A 15,156-nucleotide genomic window follows, 5' to 3' on the forward strand; every position below is an offset into this window, starting at 1 on the left:
GGCAGGGAGGAGAGGGTTCTAAGTGAAACTGAACTTCATGTGTCTGAGGGCTGCCACTTGGAGGAAAACATAGTTTTGCGGCTTGATAGGCATGTGTGTTTACTGTGTATCCACTGCCTGTGTCAGGTGCCATGCCAAGTGCTGGGCAGTAAGAGACGAGGATGCATAGGACGGTTTCCACCCCTGAGGGCTACACAGCATGGCGGGGACAGAAATGATCCCAGGGCAGAGTGGGAGAGGTACACTACTGGGGAAGATGCAGGTGCAGGGAGGACAGAATGGGGACAGTGTAGCGGGGGAGTGGGACTCCTGACCTCTGGGCCTGCACTGTCCCACGTGGGAGCCACCAGCTGCAGGTGGTTGCTGTGTGCTAGACACGTGACATGTGCCAATGGAGATGTACTATAAGCGCGGGACACACGCCGGATCTCCAAGACTTGGTGCAAAAGCATCTCATTCATAACAATTTTTATATTGAATACGCATGGAAATGATACTACTGTGAATACAGTGGGTTAAATAAAGTATACTATTAAAATTAATTTCACCTGCTTCTTTACGCTTTCCTTAAAAATGTAAAGTGACACATGTGCCTGGCATCCGTGGCTCACGTTATGACGTTATTGGACAGAGATGCTCTAGTTGACAGCATGAGGACCAGGGGTTGGTGATTAAGAAGCGTGGGTAGGGATAGATATGGACTTCACTTCCCTGGAGGGGGTTGACTTTGAAGGGGGTGAGCTTCCTGTCCCGAGGTGTTCCAACAGAGAGGATGCTGGCAATTGGGAAGAGACCAGATATATGAGCTCCAAGGGTACCTCTGATTCTCAAGCCTAACCAGAGGGCAGCAGGCCCCTTTTCTGCCCTTTGGGGGCCTCAGTCGGGACCTCATGCCTGGGTGCCCCTTGGATGTGTCCCAGAGGTCCCGCCCTTTTCTGGCTCTGACTACGGTGGCCCTTGCGGCGGCCCTGCAGGCGTGGGCTCCGCCTCGCCCTTAGCAGAGTGTGCTGGAGCATCTCCTTGGCTCTGGCGAGGGCTGCTTCTGCAGGGACAGCCACGTCAGGCACCACGCCCACCCCTTCCCAGGAGCTGCCGTCTGCGGCCCCCACTGAGCGGGCAGTGGGGATGGTGATGTACAGGTCGGTGTCATCCACGTGGTAGGTTTGCGGCAGCTGGCAGCCCCCACTGGTCACCTCCCCGATGACCAGTGCACGGCCCAGCCTCTTCAAGATGTAGGTAAATTCCTCTGCGGCGCCAGCTGTCAAACTGCTGGTCAGAATGACCATGGTCTTCTTGGAGCCGTAGCGTTCACCTGCAGGGTATAAGGCCCTTCAAAATAGGGAGTCAAGTCCCCACCCCGGGCACCTGCCTTCTCCATACTGTTTAGACTCCAGAGAGGAGGGCCAGGGATTTAGTTCTGTGTCCTTGTGTCCACAGGCAAGTCACCCCACCTTTCTGAGCCCCAGTTTCTGCATCTGTAAAATGGGGATAAAGGATGTGTGCCAGACCCCGAGCATGCCAGTGCTTGAGAGATTTTATCACCAGTGATGGGAAGAGGTTGGACTAACTTACCCGAGAAAAGGGCTAACCTGACCAGACTCTCTTCACTTTGGACCCTCAGAAGAGCCAAGTTTGTGACTTAATGACGATAGCCCTCTAGGACAGTGATGTCCAGTAGAAAAGCAACATGAGCCCAAATGCAAGCCACATATGTCATTTCAAGTTTTCTAGAAGCCACATTAAACAAGTAAAACAAAATTGATAAAACGAATTTTAATACTGTTTTCTCTAACTCAATAAATCCAAAATTTGTTCCTCTCAAAATGTCATCAATAAAATTATTGAGATATTTTACATCCCTTTTTTCATAAAAAGCCTTCAAAATCTGGTGTGCACTGAACACTTTATGCATCTCAATCCATGTGTGGCATGTGGCTTCCATACTGGACATCGCAATTCCAAGACCCCATGATCTGCAGATCTGTTTTTAGTTACTGGTCTTGAATGTCTATTTGAATTGAGAATTCATCTGGTCCTGATTTTTATTTATATTTTGCAATATTATTGAATGTATATCTTGGAAGATTCCCTCCAAATGCTTGTGTGATAAGGAAGTATGACAATGAAAACTGCAGGGTCCTTTTCTGATCGGAAGAGGCACACCCCCCATTGGTTTCCCAGCCCCCTCTTTTCAGATGGATGCGCAGGTTCCTTGGTTTTGCAAGCTAGGCAAGGGAGATGGAGCAAGGCTATCCACCTGGGATGTGGCTGGAGAGCCGTGGCTCTGTAAAGCGCAGGGCCTGTACTGCTTCCTCTGGCCACTGCTCTGGGCCCAGGGCAGGTAACAGAAGCCCCATCAGAGTTATGAACTTCCTTTAGGTAGGTGTGCTGGGAAGCTGCTGAGAGTTCAGGTGAGGTGGAAAACCACTGGAAATGCCATGGGATTTGGTGATGGCCCGAAGACCCTTCTAGCTTTACATTTGTCTTGCAGGCTGATGGTTGCTGTGGCAGGAATGGCAGGCATTTTGGTTTTAGACAAACCAGTGTTCGAGTTTGGGAGCTATCACTTATTAGCTGAGTGACCTTAGACAAGCTATTTGACCTAGTTGGGACTCATTTTTCTCATCTAGAAAATAGGTATAATGGTACCTGTTTTGCAGGGATTAAAGGTCTTATGTACAGAGTACATGGCATAGGACGGGGGCTTTATATTCTAGCTACAGTGACTTTTACCCAAACCCAAACTGTCTTTCCTTGATTTCCCAGAAGCTTCTAGAATGATAATAGGAAGGAAAGGCTTCTGTACCCACCTTCGAGCTGTGCGTGGGTCCAGAGCTCACTGACAGAGTCATTGGGCCGGTTGTAGATTTTGTCCAGCAGAATAGGTGGGCCTTCGTCGAAAAAGTAGGAGCATATGGCGGAGATGGAGGAGGTGGGACCACCGATGTTGAACCTGAGGGAAAGGAAATGTTGCCCACTGAGGGGCGGAGCCCACAGGGAAGCCCTCGGTGCCCCTCTGGGAGCCCTAATCCTTGCCCTCTGGAGGGTTCTAATTCCAGGCAGCCTCAGTCTGGTGTCCTTTCTTCCTCCTACAGAATTCTTTGGTTGGCATTTCCCAGAGTACAAGATTCTTGAGAACCAGAGACTGTGTGGTCAAATTCATTTGGAAAATACTGCATAACTTACCCACCCCTTCTGTTCACACATTAATACATTATGTGATACATATTGTATATGTTATATTAAAGGCCCTAAGTCCTGCAGTCTGGAACTTGTTGATAAATTTCCCCAGCTTACTGACCGTAGACTGCTCCCATGCACCCATGCTGCCTGCACATTTTGAGAGCACTGTCTTCCCTAGTTTCATGCTTGATAATTTCACAAAACCCACTAGGTATCTTAGTTGAGGTGTCCTAACGTGGCTCTTAGTGTGGTGGAGTGTTCAGAGTTGTGGAACTGCATTGGGGATGAGGGATCCTGTGATCATTCCAGGCTATTTGGATTTGTCCTGCTGTGTGACCTCGCTGGGCCCCTGTCTCCTTATTTGTGAAATGAGGAATCCTGGGCTGGCAGTGTATTAGGAGTCTCTTCCAGCTGATGGTCTAGGATGGCCCCGATGGGTTCAGGGCCCATGACTTCAGCATCTGAACCTCCAAACCTCGGCTTGGAAGGATCTTTAAGCAAAGCACACCTGTGGGCTGGGTCTCCTCTTTAGAAAAACGTGGATGACACAGTTAAGCAGAAAGGTCATTTGGCATGAGGGTCATTTGGATGTTCAATAGACCGTTTGAAGAATAAAGTCATCAGAGGTGCCACAGGAGTCCCCAAGCTCAAGTTCTGTGTATACCCAAACCCAAGCCCTGGGAGATGGTTCATCTTCCAGGGAGGAGAGTCTGCCTCTGGGATCCAGTGCCACCTAGTGACGACTAAGAATCACAAGAGTTTTGCAAGCCAGAAACCAGAGCTCCCTCTCAGTCAATCCAGCAGCTGGGGATGGGGGGGTGGGGGGAAGTGTCCAATTCCCAGGGGAGCTGGCTTCCCCCTTCCCAGTGCCTATGGAAGGTGTCCAGGGCACGTCTGCTGATGGCCCCGGGAGTGACAAGAGGTCTGGTCACTGAAGGGCATTCTTCTACCCATTACCCTCCCAAGTCCTCTCCCCCAGCTCTCGGAAGGAAACTCAACCTGTATGAGGCATACCTTCACAGAAGCAGATGAGAGGTCTAGCTGAAAGCATCCCCCCAACAATCATTTTGTAGTGTAAAGAGTTCTTTTTGCAACAATAGTGGCTAAATCGCAAATTGTCTCTGGGCCACTGTCTTTATGATTCTCATGACCAGGGTTGTCCCGGGCTGATTTCGTGAGATGTGAGACACGAGCACAGGTGGAAGCCTAGCTGTCCCAAACATGGCTGATCATCAGAGTCACCTGGATGATGCCTGTTAAATATACAGATCACTGGACCTCACTCCTGGGGCTTTGGATTCAGCAGGGCTGGGAGGGGTCCTGGAATCAGTGTGTTTAAGGCCACCCTTCCCCTCTCTCCTCACTGAATCTTGTGACTAGATAAGTTTGGAGACCACTGGATTAGCTCAGTGGTTCTCAGCCTCGGTCATCTGAGCTTAAAAAAACCAACAGTGGTTGGGCCCCACCTGGCTAATTAAACCAGAACCCCAGAATAGCTGGCCAGAGCCCTGAGAGCCAGGCGGGCTATTCCACTTGGGTTCTGCCCGGCATCCCAGGGTCCTTTCTTCCCTACTAGACTCATGGCTTTGACTGTCTTCCAGCAGCTGCCCCAGCCCTGCTGGGAAGTGCTGGGCCCCGCCCACTGACCTCATGTCGACAATCAGGGCATCCGTGTGTACAATCTTCTTCCAGACATGCTCCACCAGCAGCTCGGAGACCTGGGTGAGCAGCTCACAGTCGCCAAACATATCAAACCTCAAGTAGCCAACGTTGCCCTCAAGCACATTAGTGTGGAAGGAAAACTTGATCAGGTCTTCAAAGACTTCAGGGGAAGGGATCTGAAAGAGTGGGAGGTCGGCTCCGTGTCAGGAGAGGAGAGATTTGAAAGCTCAAATTTTTTTTTTTAAGGTTCTGAGTATCTTTATTTCATTATTGATCGTAGTACTTAAGTGGACAATTAACTCCGCTAAAGAAGAAAGTCCAGATCAAACTCTCCCATAGCCATGTTTCCCTGTTCTCCTGCCAAACCGTGCCCAGCATCCACCCCCTGTCACTTCTGCCAGATACAGTGAAAGGTCAGATTTGAAAGTGGGTGTCACGGAGGTCCTTTATATCATGAGATATATTGAGCCCACGGGAAGGGAGCTAACATTTCCTAAGGAGGTTGTAGGTGCCAGGGCCTTTCCTGATGGTATCCAGGAGGTTACATGGGTAGTGGGCCTGGGATATGAACCCCAATGAGTGGTCAGCAGCCTCCTTACAGGGAATGCTCATGGGTGCCAACCTCTCACCCTGGTGTCAGAGCTGAAAGGCCCAGGCGTGGTCTTCACTCTGACTCCCCTGAGCTCCCCAGACACTTTTTGTCTCTGAGCTCATCATCTAAAGACATCATCATCTGAAGACATGAACTACTGGGCCCTTGAGTCTTTACCAGGGATCTGGCCCTGTGCTGAGCATGTTGTAGCAGTTAGTGTAGAGAAGTCACTATTATCCCCATCTTTTTACTGAAAAAAACTGAAGCACAGAGTGATTAAGTAACTTGCCCAAGGTCACACAGCCAGTAAGTGGAAGAGCCAGAATATGAATCCACACCAGGTGACTCCAAACCAGGAACACCCCTGCTGACTAGGACACCCGGCCTCCAGGCCTTGTTCTGACCTCAGTCACAAGCCCTTTGGCCATGGGCCGCTCTCCTCTGTACCCCTCCAGGCCTCAGTTCCTCTCTTTGTAAAATGGGATAACAATTCGGCAGTAGATGCTTTTGGTACCCTCAGCCCTCCTCTGATTTCAGCCACAGCTTGACCCAGGCTGACAGGGCTTTGCCTCTAGCATACCCTTGTTTTTTATTCTCTACTTCAGGACCTTCTCCAAGCTGCCCCAGAATCTGAGAGGGTTCATGTCCCCAGGGGGACCTTCAGCTAACAGAGAGCGGGAGCCGCGGGGTCACGTCTGCAGAGGCATTCCTCACACTTGTCAGGGTGCTGTTGCAATCTTCAGAAGCAACAGGCTCAATAATGCGCCCACACTTCCTGTCCCCTTTTCCCCGCTCCCTCACTCCTGCTTCAGTGACCACCTCCCACATCAACTGACCGCACCTAAGCCCCTGTCTCAGGTCCTGGCTTCAAGGGAACCAGGACAAATGCTGCCCTGCCTACTTGTTGTGACTATGCAGTTATATCATAGATGATAAACATCATGGAGAGGTGTTGCAAAGGTGCTTTAGATCCAGCTCTTTGCTGATGGGAGTGCTTGGTGAGTCCCGAGGTGTGCTTTGGCCCTTGATCGGGAGAATTTTTCCCTCATCTACCCTGCAGCAAAACTCCTCAGCCTTGATTTACCTTGTCAGTGTTCCCTAGACCTGCAGTGCTGGCTTCAAATATCTTGACCACACAGCCTGGTCCAGAATTTCCCATTCAGTTGGCCCTTGTATCATGGTGCACGCCCACCCAGCGCAACTCCTTTGGGAGACAGTACTTGGCATTGGGGGAGGGGAGGAGAAGGCAGTCGGTGCCTAACCAAGGCAGCCTCACTGCAGGGGTTGTCCAGACTGTGCGTGGACGCTCCTGGACCTGTCCCCAGGCTCCATGCTCTAGCTCCAAGGCAACTGTGATGCCAGGACCTGTGCTGATTCCCTGTCTCCATCCGCCTGACTCATTCACACAAACTGCAAACCCCTGAGGCAGGCAGGTGATGTGGATGCACCCAAACCCCACATTTCCAGAACAGGTAATCACGGGGACCTCATGTGACTTATCAACCTCTTTCTCCAACTCTGACAATGAGAAGCCCTACAAACCCTTGCATTCTACCCAACCAAGAGTGAAGCTCCTTCTATACTAGCACTTTTCAAACTGAGCTCCTGTGGGTACCAATGTTCTACTGAGGTGCTCAGGGACCTCATGGGCACATGAGGGACCGGAGGACAGGGTGAGAGAGAGGAAAAGATGTGACTGGTGAAAAATTTAACATGAAAGCACGTCTGGAAGCCGTTGCCTTGCACCCTGCACAGAGCCCCGGATGTGCGGACAGTCGGTTGACTCTCTCCTGGGACGGTGATGGACCAAGTCTCCCTTGTAACTCACCTGCATGGGTACAATCCCAGGAATGCGGTCCTTGGCATCCTCAGGGATATGGGCTGTCTTCAGGTGTGGGTCCCCGGACAGCACCTGCAGGTCAGCCTCCAGCATCTCGGCCAGGGCAGCTTCTGAGGTCACCCTGGCATAGCGGCTCTGCAGACGGCTCAGTTTGGATGCCATCTTGGCTCCCAGCTCGGGGGAGGCGTAGTTATCTGCTACGAGCTTCCCAGCTGTCTGCAGCACAGTGGGCACCTTGGCACGCAGGGCCACTATGTCCTGGGCTGTGGAGAGGGCCACGCTCATGGGCACGGTGATGTCTGGCTCTACCCCAGCCAGGTCCCAGGCCTCACCGTTGCTGGCACTCAGGGCCATCTGCGTGGGCATGGAGGCATATAAGGGGCTGCTGCCCACCTGGTAGATGCCCACGGAGAGCGCCCCTCCAGCCGTGGGCTCCCCGATGATGGTGGCGCGCTGAAGGTCCTGCATGGTGTGAGCAAAAGCCTCAGCCGCCGAGCCGCTGGTGTGGCTCACCAGGATGTAGAGGTCCTTGTGGGAGCCGTAGCGCTGGCCTGCCACCTGGGGCAGGGTCCACACCTCTGTGACCCTCGACATGGCCCTGTCAAAGACGGAGTAGAGGTGCTGGCGGGGCTCTGCCTCGAAGAAGTAGGAACAGAGCAGCGGCACGGCCGTGGAGTAGCTGCCGGGGTTGTAGCGCAGGTCGACCACCAGCGCGGGCGTGTCTACCAGCTTCTGCCATACCAGCTGTACCAGCTGCGGCCCGATGGCTTTCACCGTCTCCAGCTCAGCCATGGCGTCGAAACGCAGGTAGCCCAGCCGGCCCGGCAGCACCTCTGTCTTGAACAGGGCCTCGATGAGGTAGGAGAGCTCCTCTGGGGAGGGGACGATGGGAGGTGGTAGGGGCACTTCCTCAGCCACCATCTCGCCGGGGCTGTGGAACACCAGCAGACGGTGGTCTCCAGACATCTCCTGCAGGTCTGCCGTGAGCTGGGAGGCCAGCGACTCCAGGTCCACCGCTGTGCGGTAGGCCCCCTGGGCCAGCTTGGCTTGCAACACGGCACCTGTCTGCCCCACGACCTCTGGCCGAGCATAGTGGGCCTCCAGCAGGAGCCCCGTGCCCTCCACCAACTCCCCCAGGCTTCGGTGGAACTCCAGCACCTCCTGGGCTCTGTCCAGGGCTTCCTCAGCCAGCACGATGGCATCGGGGACCACGCCGCCCCCCAGCCAGCACTCGCCGTGGTTGTCGATGAAGGTGAGCACAGGTACTGTGAGTGCCAGGCCGCCCTCGGGCGTCTCCAGCAGGGGCACCGTGTGCGTGTGCAGCAGGCTGCCCGCCGTGATCTCGCCCACCAGCGTGGCCCAGCCGAGCGACTGCATGAGGAAGGCCAGCTCCTCGGCTGCGGTGGCGGTACGGTGGCTGGTGAGCAGGTACACCCCGCGCTGGGTGCCGTACGGCTGGCCCAGCAGCTCGGTCTGGCTGAAGTGCTCCTGCGTGACATTGGTGCGCCGGTCGTAGGTGGTGAAGAGACGCACGGGGCCGGCGTCGGGTCCCTGGAAGTAGGAGAGCAGCAGGGGCACGGCGGAGGACGGCCCCCCGGGGTTCTGCCGCAGGTCCATGATGAGGTGCTCTGTGTCCTGCAGGGGCTCCCACACCTGGCGCAGGATGTACGGGGCCAGCACCCCCAGCACTGAGGCGTCGGCAAACCTGTCAAAGCGCAGGTAGCCCACGTTGCCCGGCAGCACGGACACCTGGAACACGGAGTCCACCAGGGCCCGCCGGGCAGCCTCGTCCTCGGGCGCTTCTGAGACCACCTCCGGGGGTTCTTCAGCTTCATCCTCGGGCCCAGCAGAGGTTTCTTTGGACCTGACCACCTGCACCAGGAGCCTGGGGTCCTCGGACACAGCCTGCAGGCCGGTGTTGAGCTTAGTGACCAGATCCTCCTCGGAGACCACCGAGGACAGGTCCGTGTTGGCCAGGTGGTGCAGCAGGGCAGGCACGCGGTCCACCAGTGTGTAGTATTCCCGCAGGGCCTCCTGCAGGCGCTGGATGACTCCCGGCAGGGCGCGGCGCAGCGTGAGGATGGCCAGGGCCTTCTCCAGGGCCTGCTCGGCCGGTGTCCCCACACAAGGCAGCACCCCGCTGCCCTCCCAAGTCTGGCTGCCCTTGCCCAGGGGCCCCAGGGACCTGGACACGGGCACGGTGAGAAAGAAGTCAGACTGGCCTATCCTCAGCTTCTGGAGGTCCAAGGCCCCCCCCACAGTCCGCTCGCCCACCACAATGGCCTTGCGCATTTGTTTGAGGATATAAGCGATGTCCTCAGCCACACCCCCTGTGCGACCACTGGTGAGGACTGCCACATCCTTATCGGCGCCGTAGTTCTCTCCTAGGACTTCGGGCAGGGTCCAGATCTCAGTGGTCGTGTTAGAGGGGCGATCATAGATGGTATCCACGTGCAGGACTGTGTTCCCTGGGTGCAGGTAGGAGATGACATAGGGGATGCCGGAAATGTGGCCCCCAGTGCAGTGGCGGAGGTCCAGCACCAAGGCAGAGGTGCCCATGAGCTTCCTCCAGACGTTGGCCGCCAGGAAGCTCCTCAGCTTGCTCATCACCTCCTGGCCCGGGATGTCGTCCACCCGCAGGTAGCCCACATTGCCTTCCAGAACCTCATGGCGGAGGCCGTTCTGCAGCCCCGCAATGAGTTCCTCTAGCGTGAGGTTCATGAGTGCTGGGGCTTGCCGGGGAGCCTCGAGGGTGCTGGGCTCATAGGAGATGACCAGGCGAGGGTCGTTCAAGGAGCTCTGCACGCCAGCTGTCAGCACATGGGCCAGAGTCTGAGGGTCTGAGATGGCCAGGATCTCACCACTCTTGATGGCCTGCTCGATGGCTTCCTGCATCCCCATCAGGTTCTCTGGGAAGCAGTAGTTATCCAGGAGGACCTTGGCCATGTCCAGTACCAGGCTCGGCTGGAATAGGTGCGTAGGGCCAGCCAGGCTGCAGAGCAGCATGGGCAGGAGCAGGGCCCATTTTCTTGACATGGGGATCCAGAGGGAGGGCTGGCTCCCGCACAAAAGCTCTCTTGACGCCGTGCGCAGGCAGTAGCACTGCCCTGAGCGGCTGCCTTTCTCCCGTGTCCTTCTCAGCCAGCGGACAGAAGGTCTGGGGCTAAACACGGGAGTTGGGGTGCAGCTTCCAGCTCCGGTAAGCCTTTAATCCTGTCTAATTCAAGCGCATCAGCCCTGGGGACTGGGGAGAAGCGGCGGAAGTGTTTTGACTCAGAAGGTATGTGGGGTCTCATCTTGCTGCGCCACCTCTGGTAGACTAACGTGAATAACTACCGTCTGAGTTCCTGCCACGTACCAGGCACTGTGCTCCATGCTTTACAGGCTGACAGTCTCCACCTTGCAAAGCAGAGTTATTAACCTGCAAGTGAATAGCATTTCCCCACTGCACCGGGTGACACACCCCTCTGGAATTAGGGAGAACTTGGGGGCCTGGTGCTGCCACCCTCTACTCTGTGCCCTCAGGGACGTGTCTTACTTATTGTGTAGATTAAGTGACAAAATATGGGTAAGGCACGCGACAGCATCAGGGAAGAAGGAAGCACTCAATTACTGATAAGTTCTCCGTGTCAGATACTTGCTCTGTTTTGTAGCTGAAGAAACAGAGTTCAGTAGCTAACGGAAGCCCATCGTCCTAGGTGGGGGAATGTGAGGGCAGCCAGAAGAAGAAGCCGGTGGGGTCACAGTCACTCAGACCGTGCCGAGGTTGAGTCTGAGGCTCCATCTACTTCACGGCTTGAAGTTTATTCCCCTGTCTAGCTAATGCATCCAGGGAACCGAAGTGGTTCCCCCCGACAGCTTTCAGATGATAGGAGTGAAATGTCTGAACTTCATGTGGGGCATGATGAACGGGCTTGGTGATTCCAGGGCAGATGAAGTTAGCGCTGAGATCTAACAAGCAACCATTATCCTGGCTAAAGAAGACCCTTGCTGGTTGAGGGCTCGGCCCCTGGCCCACTGCTTGCAAGGAGAACTGAGTTGGAGGACTTAGGTCTCTGTGGTCCAGACCCCACAGGTATCCAGATCATCAGTCCCCAGAGAACTGCTGGACTCCTGCTCCTTCGCATAGAAGTGACGTGGGTCCAGCTTGTGACTGATTTGGCACAGATTTCCAAGAACACCTACCACGGAGCCTAGATCCTAGAACCCCTGCTTTGTCTCCCCATCCCTCTGGGAGTGGGCATTGCCCTCACTTAACAGATGAGACAGCTATGGCTCAGAGTGCGGTCACATAGCCAGGGAAGAGCGCTGGGAGAGCCGCCCGGCTGCACTCTTTTCCCTTCGCCCCATTACCGCCAGCGCACCCTCCTGGGACCGGGTGGCCACAGGCAGGCGCGCACGTGTGCCTCAGCCGGCAGCCGGAGGAGGTGGTCTTGGGGCCGGGGGACCTTCTCAGCACACTCGAGAGCCACAATCCGCTCTCTGGAAATCATTATCTGAGGATGTTTACCAAGTGGCTGATGAAGGCCAAAGAGGTCAATTAGTTAAAACAAACATATTCTTAGCTCATTAGGATTTGTTTAATGCCCAAGTGACATATGGTCACATCACTCCACCGTTTGCAGCCAATCAAGTGAGACTGATTTATTATAATAATAAGGCTTCCTTAGTCCCCACTGGGAAGGCTGAGCCCTCTGCTCCACCGCCGCTTGGGGAATCACGACTCGGAACATGCCAGCCTCATCCTCTGAGGGCACTTTTCCATCATCGCTTGAGCCCAGGCAAAGCCTCTGGACCGGGAAAGGTGCGGATGAAGATAAGCAGGAATAAGTATCTCTTTGGGGAAAGTGTTTCCCCTGGACTCATTAAAATGCAGTCTCGGGATGGGATGCCTGGAGCTGGTGTGGGGCTTTGATTCGTGTGGATGGCCCAGAGCCTCAGGGAGGATGTAGAAGCTGGCCTGGGCTCTGTTGCAAGTCCCTGAGGTGCCAGGTTAGTGTCTGCAAGGGGAGATGATGTGTCCTCCTGTGGGTGTGGCCTGAGGCCAGTGGGAGGAAATTATGTCTCCAGAGTTCCCCAAACTCTCCAGGAGGAAGGGATGTCCTGGCCCCCAGATGAGGGGGGCATAAGCAGGTGGCAGCTGTCTAAGGTGAGCACGTTCTGGGCAAGTCCCATTGTGGGAACCAGGAGGAGCTTCCACGCAGCCTCTGCCAGCTGTCAGCCCAGGGGCTACAGAGAGTCCCATTGTGATCTTGGGGGTTGAGTTTGGAGTTGGGATGCAGTCAAAGCCCCTGCCTCCCCCCTCACTTGTACAAGCAGCCATGTGGGCAGAGGTGTTAAGAGCACGGGCTCAGGAGCCAGCCCCAAACCCTACCGCTTTCTAAAGTACAGACCCAGATTAAGTGACATGACTGCTCTGTGCCTTGGCTTCCTCAAAAGGGAAACAGGATAAGGAGAAGAGCCTCACAGTATTGTTGTGACAGTGTCAGCGGGTAAGATGAAGAAGCTGAGGTCACAGTAGCAGCTTATGAGTGGCAGACAGCCTGTGATCAGAACTCCCCGGTGGGGTTGGGGAGAGATAACCCAAGAGGCAGGGGTTGTCTTAGGGACCCTGGGGGTGGGTACCAAGTGCTTCTGAAGACCCAAACCTTCCATGGGCTTCTGTGTATCTGAAGAGTCTGTACACCTGAGAAAGGCCCTGACACAGTGTTCACTCCAGAGCACACTCCAGGGAGATTAAAAGGGGGACAATGGCACAGATGGTGTGCTACTGGGAGTCAAATGGAGCACACCTGGAGCCTGGGAAATCCCAGAAAAAGTTAATCTCCTGCTACATTATGGATTCCCTTTTTGCAGTGGTCAGAGGCCTTGTCTGTCTGGTTATTTATCCATTCATCTTCCTATCTATCTATCTACATACCTACCTATCTATTGTTTTATGTTAGTTTCCCCCTCAGTGTTCATTATGGTCATTTTCAAGTGGCACAACAAATATTCATGACCTATTCACCTAGATTCTACCATTGACATTTTATTACCCTTCCTTTCTCTCACCTCTCTCTCTCTGGTCCCCGCTCTAACCCTCAAGCCAACATATTTTGGGGATGTATTTCAAAGCAAGTTGAATCTTGATTTTATTTTATTTTAATCCTTTTTCTTTTTACTCTTCTAAAAATAAAAGTAAAACATACTCATATTTGCAAGTTAAATAATTCATAAACGTATGAACAGTCTTCTCCCAAAGCCTTTCTAATCCATCCAATAATAACAGTTTAATGTGTAGCTGTCCTCACTTTTCTCTGTGTTCATATGTGGAAGCACATATGTAGGAGATCTATCTGTCCGTCCATCCATGGATCTGCCCATCTATGATGCTCATCCATCCGTCCATCTACCTAGTGTCACCTCATAATAGCACACAGGATAATTTGCATTTTGTTTTACTCACTTAAGCATACAGCAGAAACAACCTTCCAAGTTGAAGCATAAAGTTTGTTCTTTTAATGGCTGCATAATTGTCCTTGACAGTTTACTGATCTGTTTCCCTGGCAAAAGATATTTTAAGTTTTTTCTGTTTTTGCTTCTAGAAACAATACTGTGATAAGTGTTCTCAAACACATGTTCTTAGGACTAGTGCTTCTTGCTTCTGCAGAAAAATTTCCAAACCTGGGCTTGCTGAATCAAATGGTTGGACACTTGTTTATTTATTTTTTTTCTTTATTATATTTTCAGTAACTTTAAAATTATATAATAAATGTGTATTTTTCTGTCTGTTTTTACAACTTTATTTATGTATGATTGACATACAGTAAACTGCCCATCTTTGAAATGTACAATTTAGTGAGTTTTGACATGTGTATACACCCATGAAACTATCACCACAAGCAAGGTAGTGTATCTTGCCCTCATCCTCAAATTTTCCTCATGCCCTTTTGTTATCCATCCCCTTGCGTCTCCATCTCCAGACAAACACTGACAAACAGCTATGCTCTTGAGTGTACTATTAGGTCACTTATTTTATTGCTGAGTAGTATTCCATTGTATAGATATATCACAATTTATTACCCACTCACATGTTGATAGAACTACAGTTTGCTTCCAGAGTGTAACTATTACAAATACAGCTGCTGTAAATATGTGAGTATAAGTTTCTGTGTGGATGTATGTTTTTATTTTCACTAGGACAAGAATGCATGTTTAACATTTTAAGAAACACTCTAAATGTTTTCCAAACTTGAAATTTCTACCAGCAACATATGAGACTTTCAATTCCTCCACATTAATGCCAACAATTTGTATGCATGGTTAGCCTTTTAAATTTTGACTATTATAATGGGTATATAGTACATTCTCATTGTGATTTTAATTGGGACTTCCTTGATGACTAATTGTGTTGGGCATCTGTTTGTATATTTATTGACCATTTGTATATATTCTGTAGTAAAATGGCTGTTTATACCTTTTTCCCATTTGTAGGGGGTAGGGGGAAGAGGCTGTTTTTTGTCTTACCATTGATCAAGTAAGAATTATTTGTACATTTTAGATATGAGTCGTTTGCCTGATGTATGTATTGCAAATATTTTTTTGCAATCTTTGACTTGTCTTTTCATGTCCTTAACAGTGTCTTTTGAAGATTAAAAGTTTTTGTTTTTGATGAATTCCAATTTATCATTGTTTTCTTTTATGATTCATATTCTTGGTGTCATATCTAAGAAATCTTTGCCTATTCCAAGGTCACCAAGCTTTTCTTTAATATTTTGTTCTAGAAGTTCCAGAGTTTTAGTTTTTACATTTATAATCCATTTTGAGTTAATTTTTGTGTATGTGTATATTTATTTTATTGTACGAGGAAGGGGTCAAGATTTTCTTTTTCCATGTC

The 15,156-nt window shown here is 51.9% G+C and overlaps 1 protein-coding gene across 1 annotated transcript; it reads right to left on the reverse strand.

Moving 5' to 3' along the window:
* Positions 1 to 833: 833 nt before the first annotated feature.
* RBP3 (retinol binding protein 3) lies at positions 834 to 10,313 on the reverse strand. The gene is made up of 4 exons (XM_007118754.2): positions 7,266 to 10,313; positions 4,831 to 5,021; positions 2,811 to 2,953; positions 834 to 1,312 (listed from the first exon to the last, which is right to left on the reverse strand). The coding sequence occupies exons 1-4, from the start codon at positions 10,311 to 10,313 to the stop codon at positions 834 to 836; spliced, it is 3,861 nt and encodes a 1,286-aa protein (XP_007118816.2).
* Positions 10,314 to 15,156: the final 4,843 nt, after the last annotated feature.

Source organism: Physeter macrocephalus, chromosome 20 (assembly GCF_002837175.3).
Source record: "Physeter macrocephalus isolate SW-GA chromosome 20, ASM283717v5, whole genome shotgun sequence".
Lineage (NCBI taxonomy): Eukaryota > Metazoa > Chordata > Mammalia > Artiodactyla > Physeteridae > Physeter > Physeter macrocephalus.

What these genes read in the sequence shown, in the direction of transcription:
- RBP3 (XM_007118754.2), bottom strand. Translation starts at nt 10,313, where the DNA reads ATGTCAAGAAAATGGGCCCTGCTCCTGCCCATGCTGCTCTGCAGCCTG. An exon ending in CTGGGATTGTACCCATGCAG is followed by an intron (nt 5,022 to 7,265) that starts GTGAGTTACAAG and finishes CCACTCTTTCAG; the next exon opens with ATCCCTTCCCCTGAAGTCTT. An exon ending in GCCCTGATTGTCGACATGAG is followed by an intron (nt 2,954 to 4,830) that starts GTCAGTGGGCGG and finishes CCTTTCCCTCAG; the next exon opens with GTTCAACATCGGTGGTCCCA.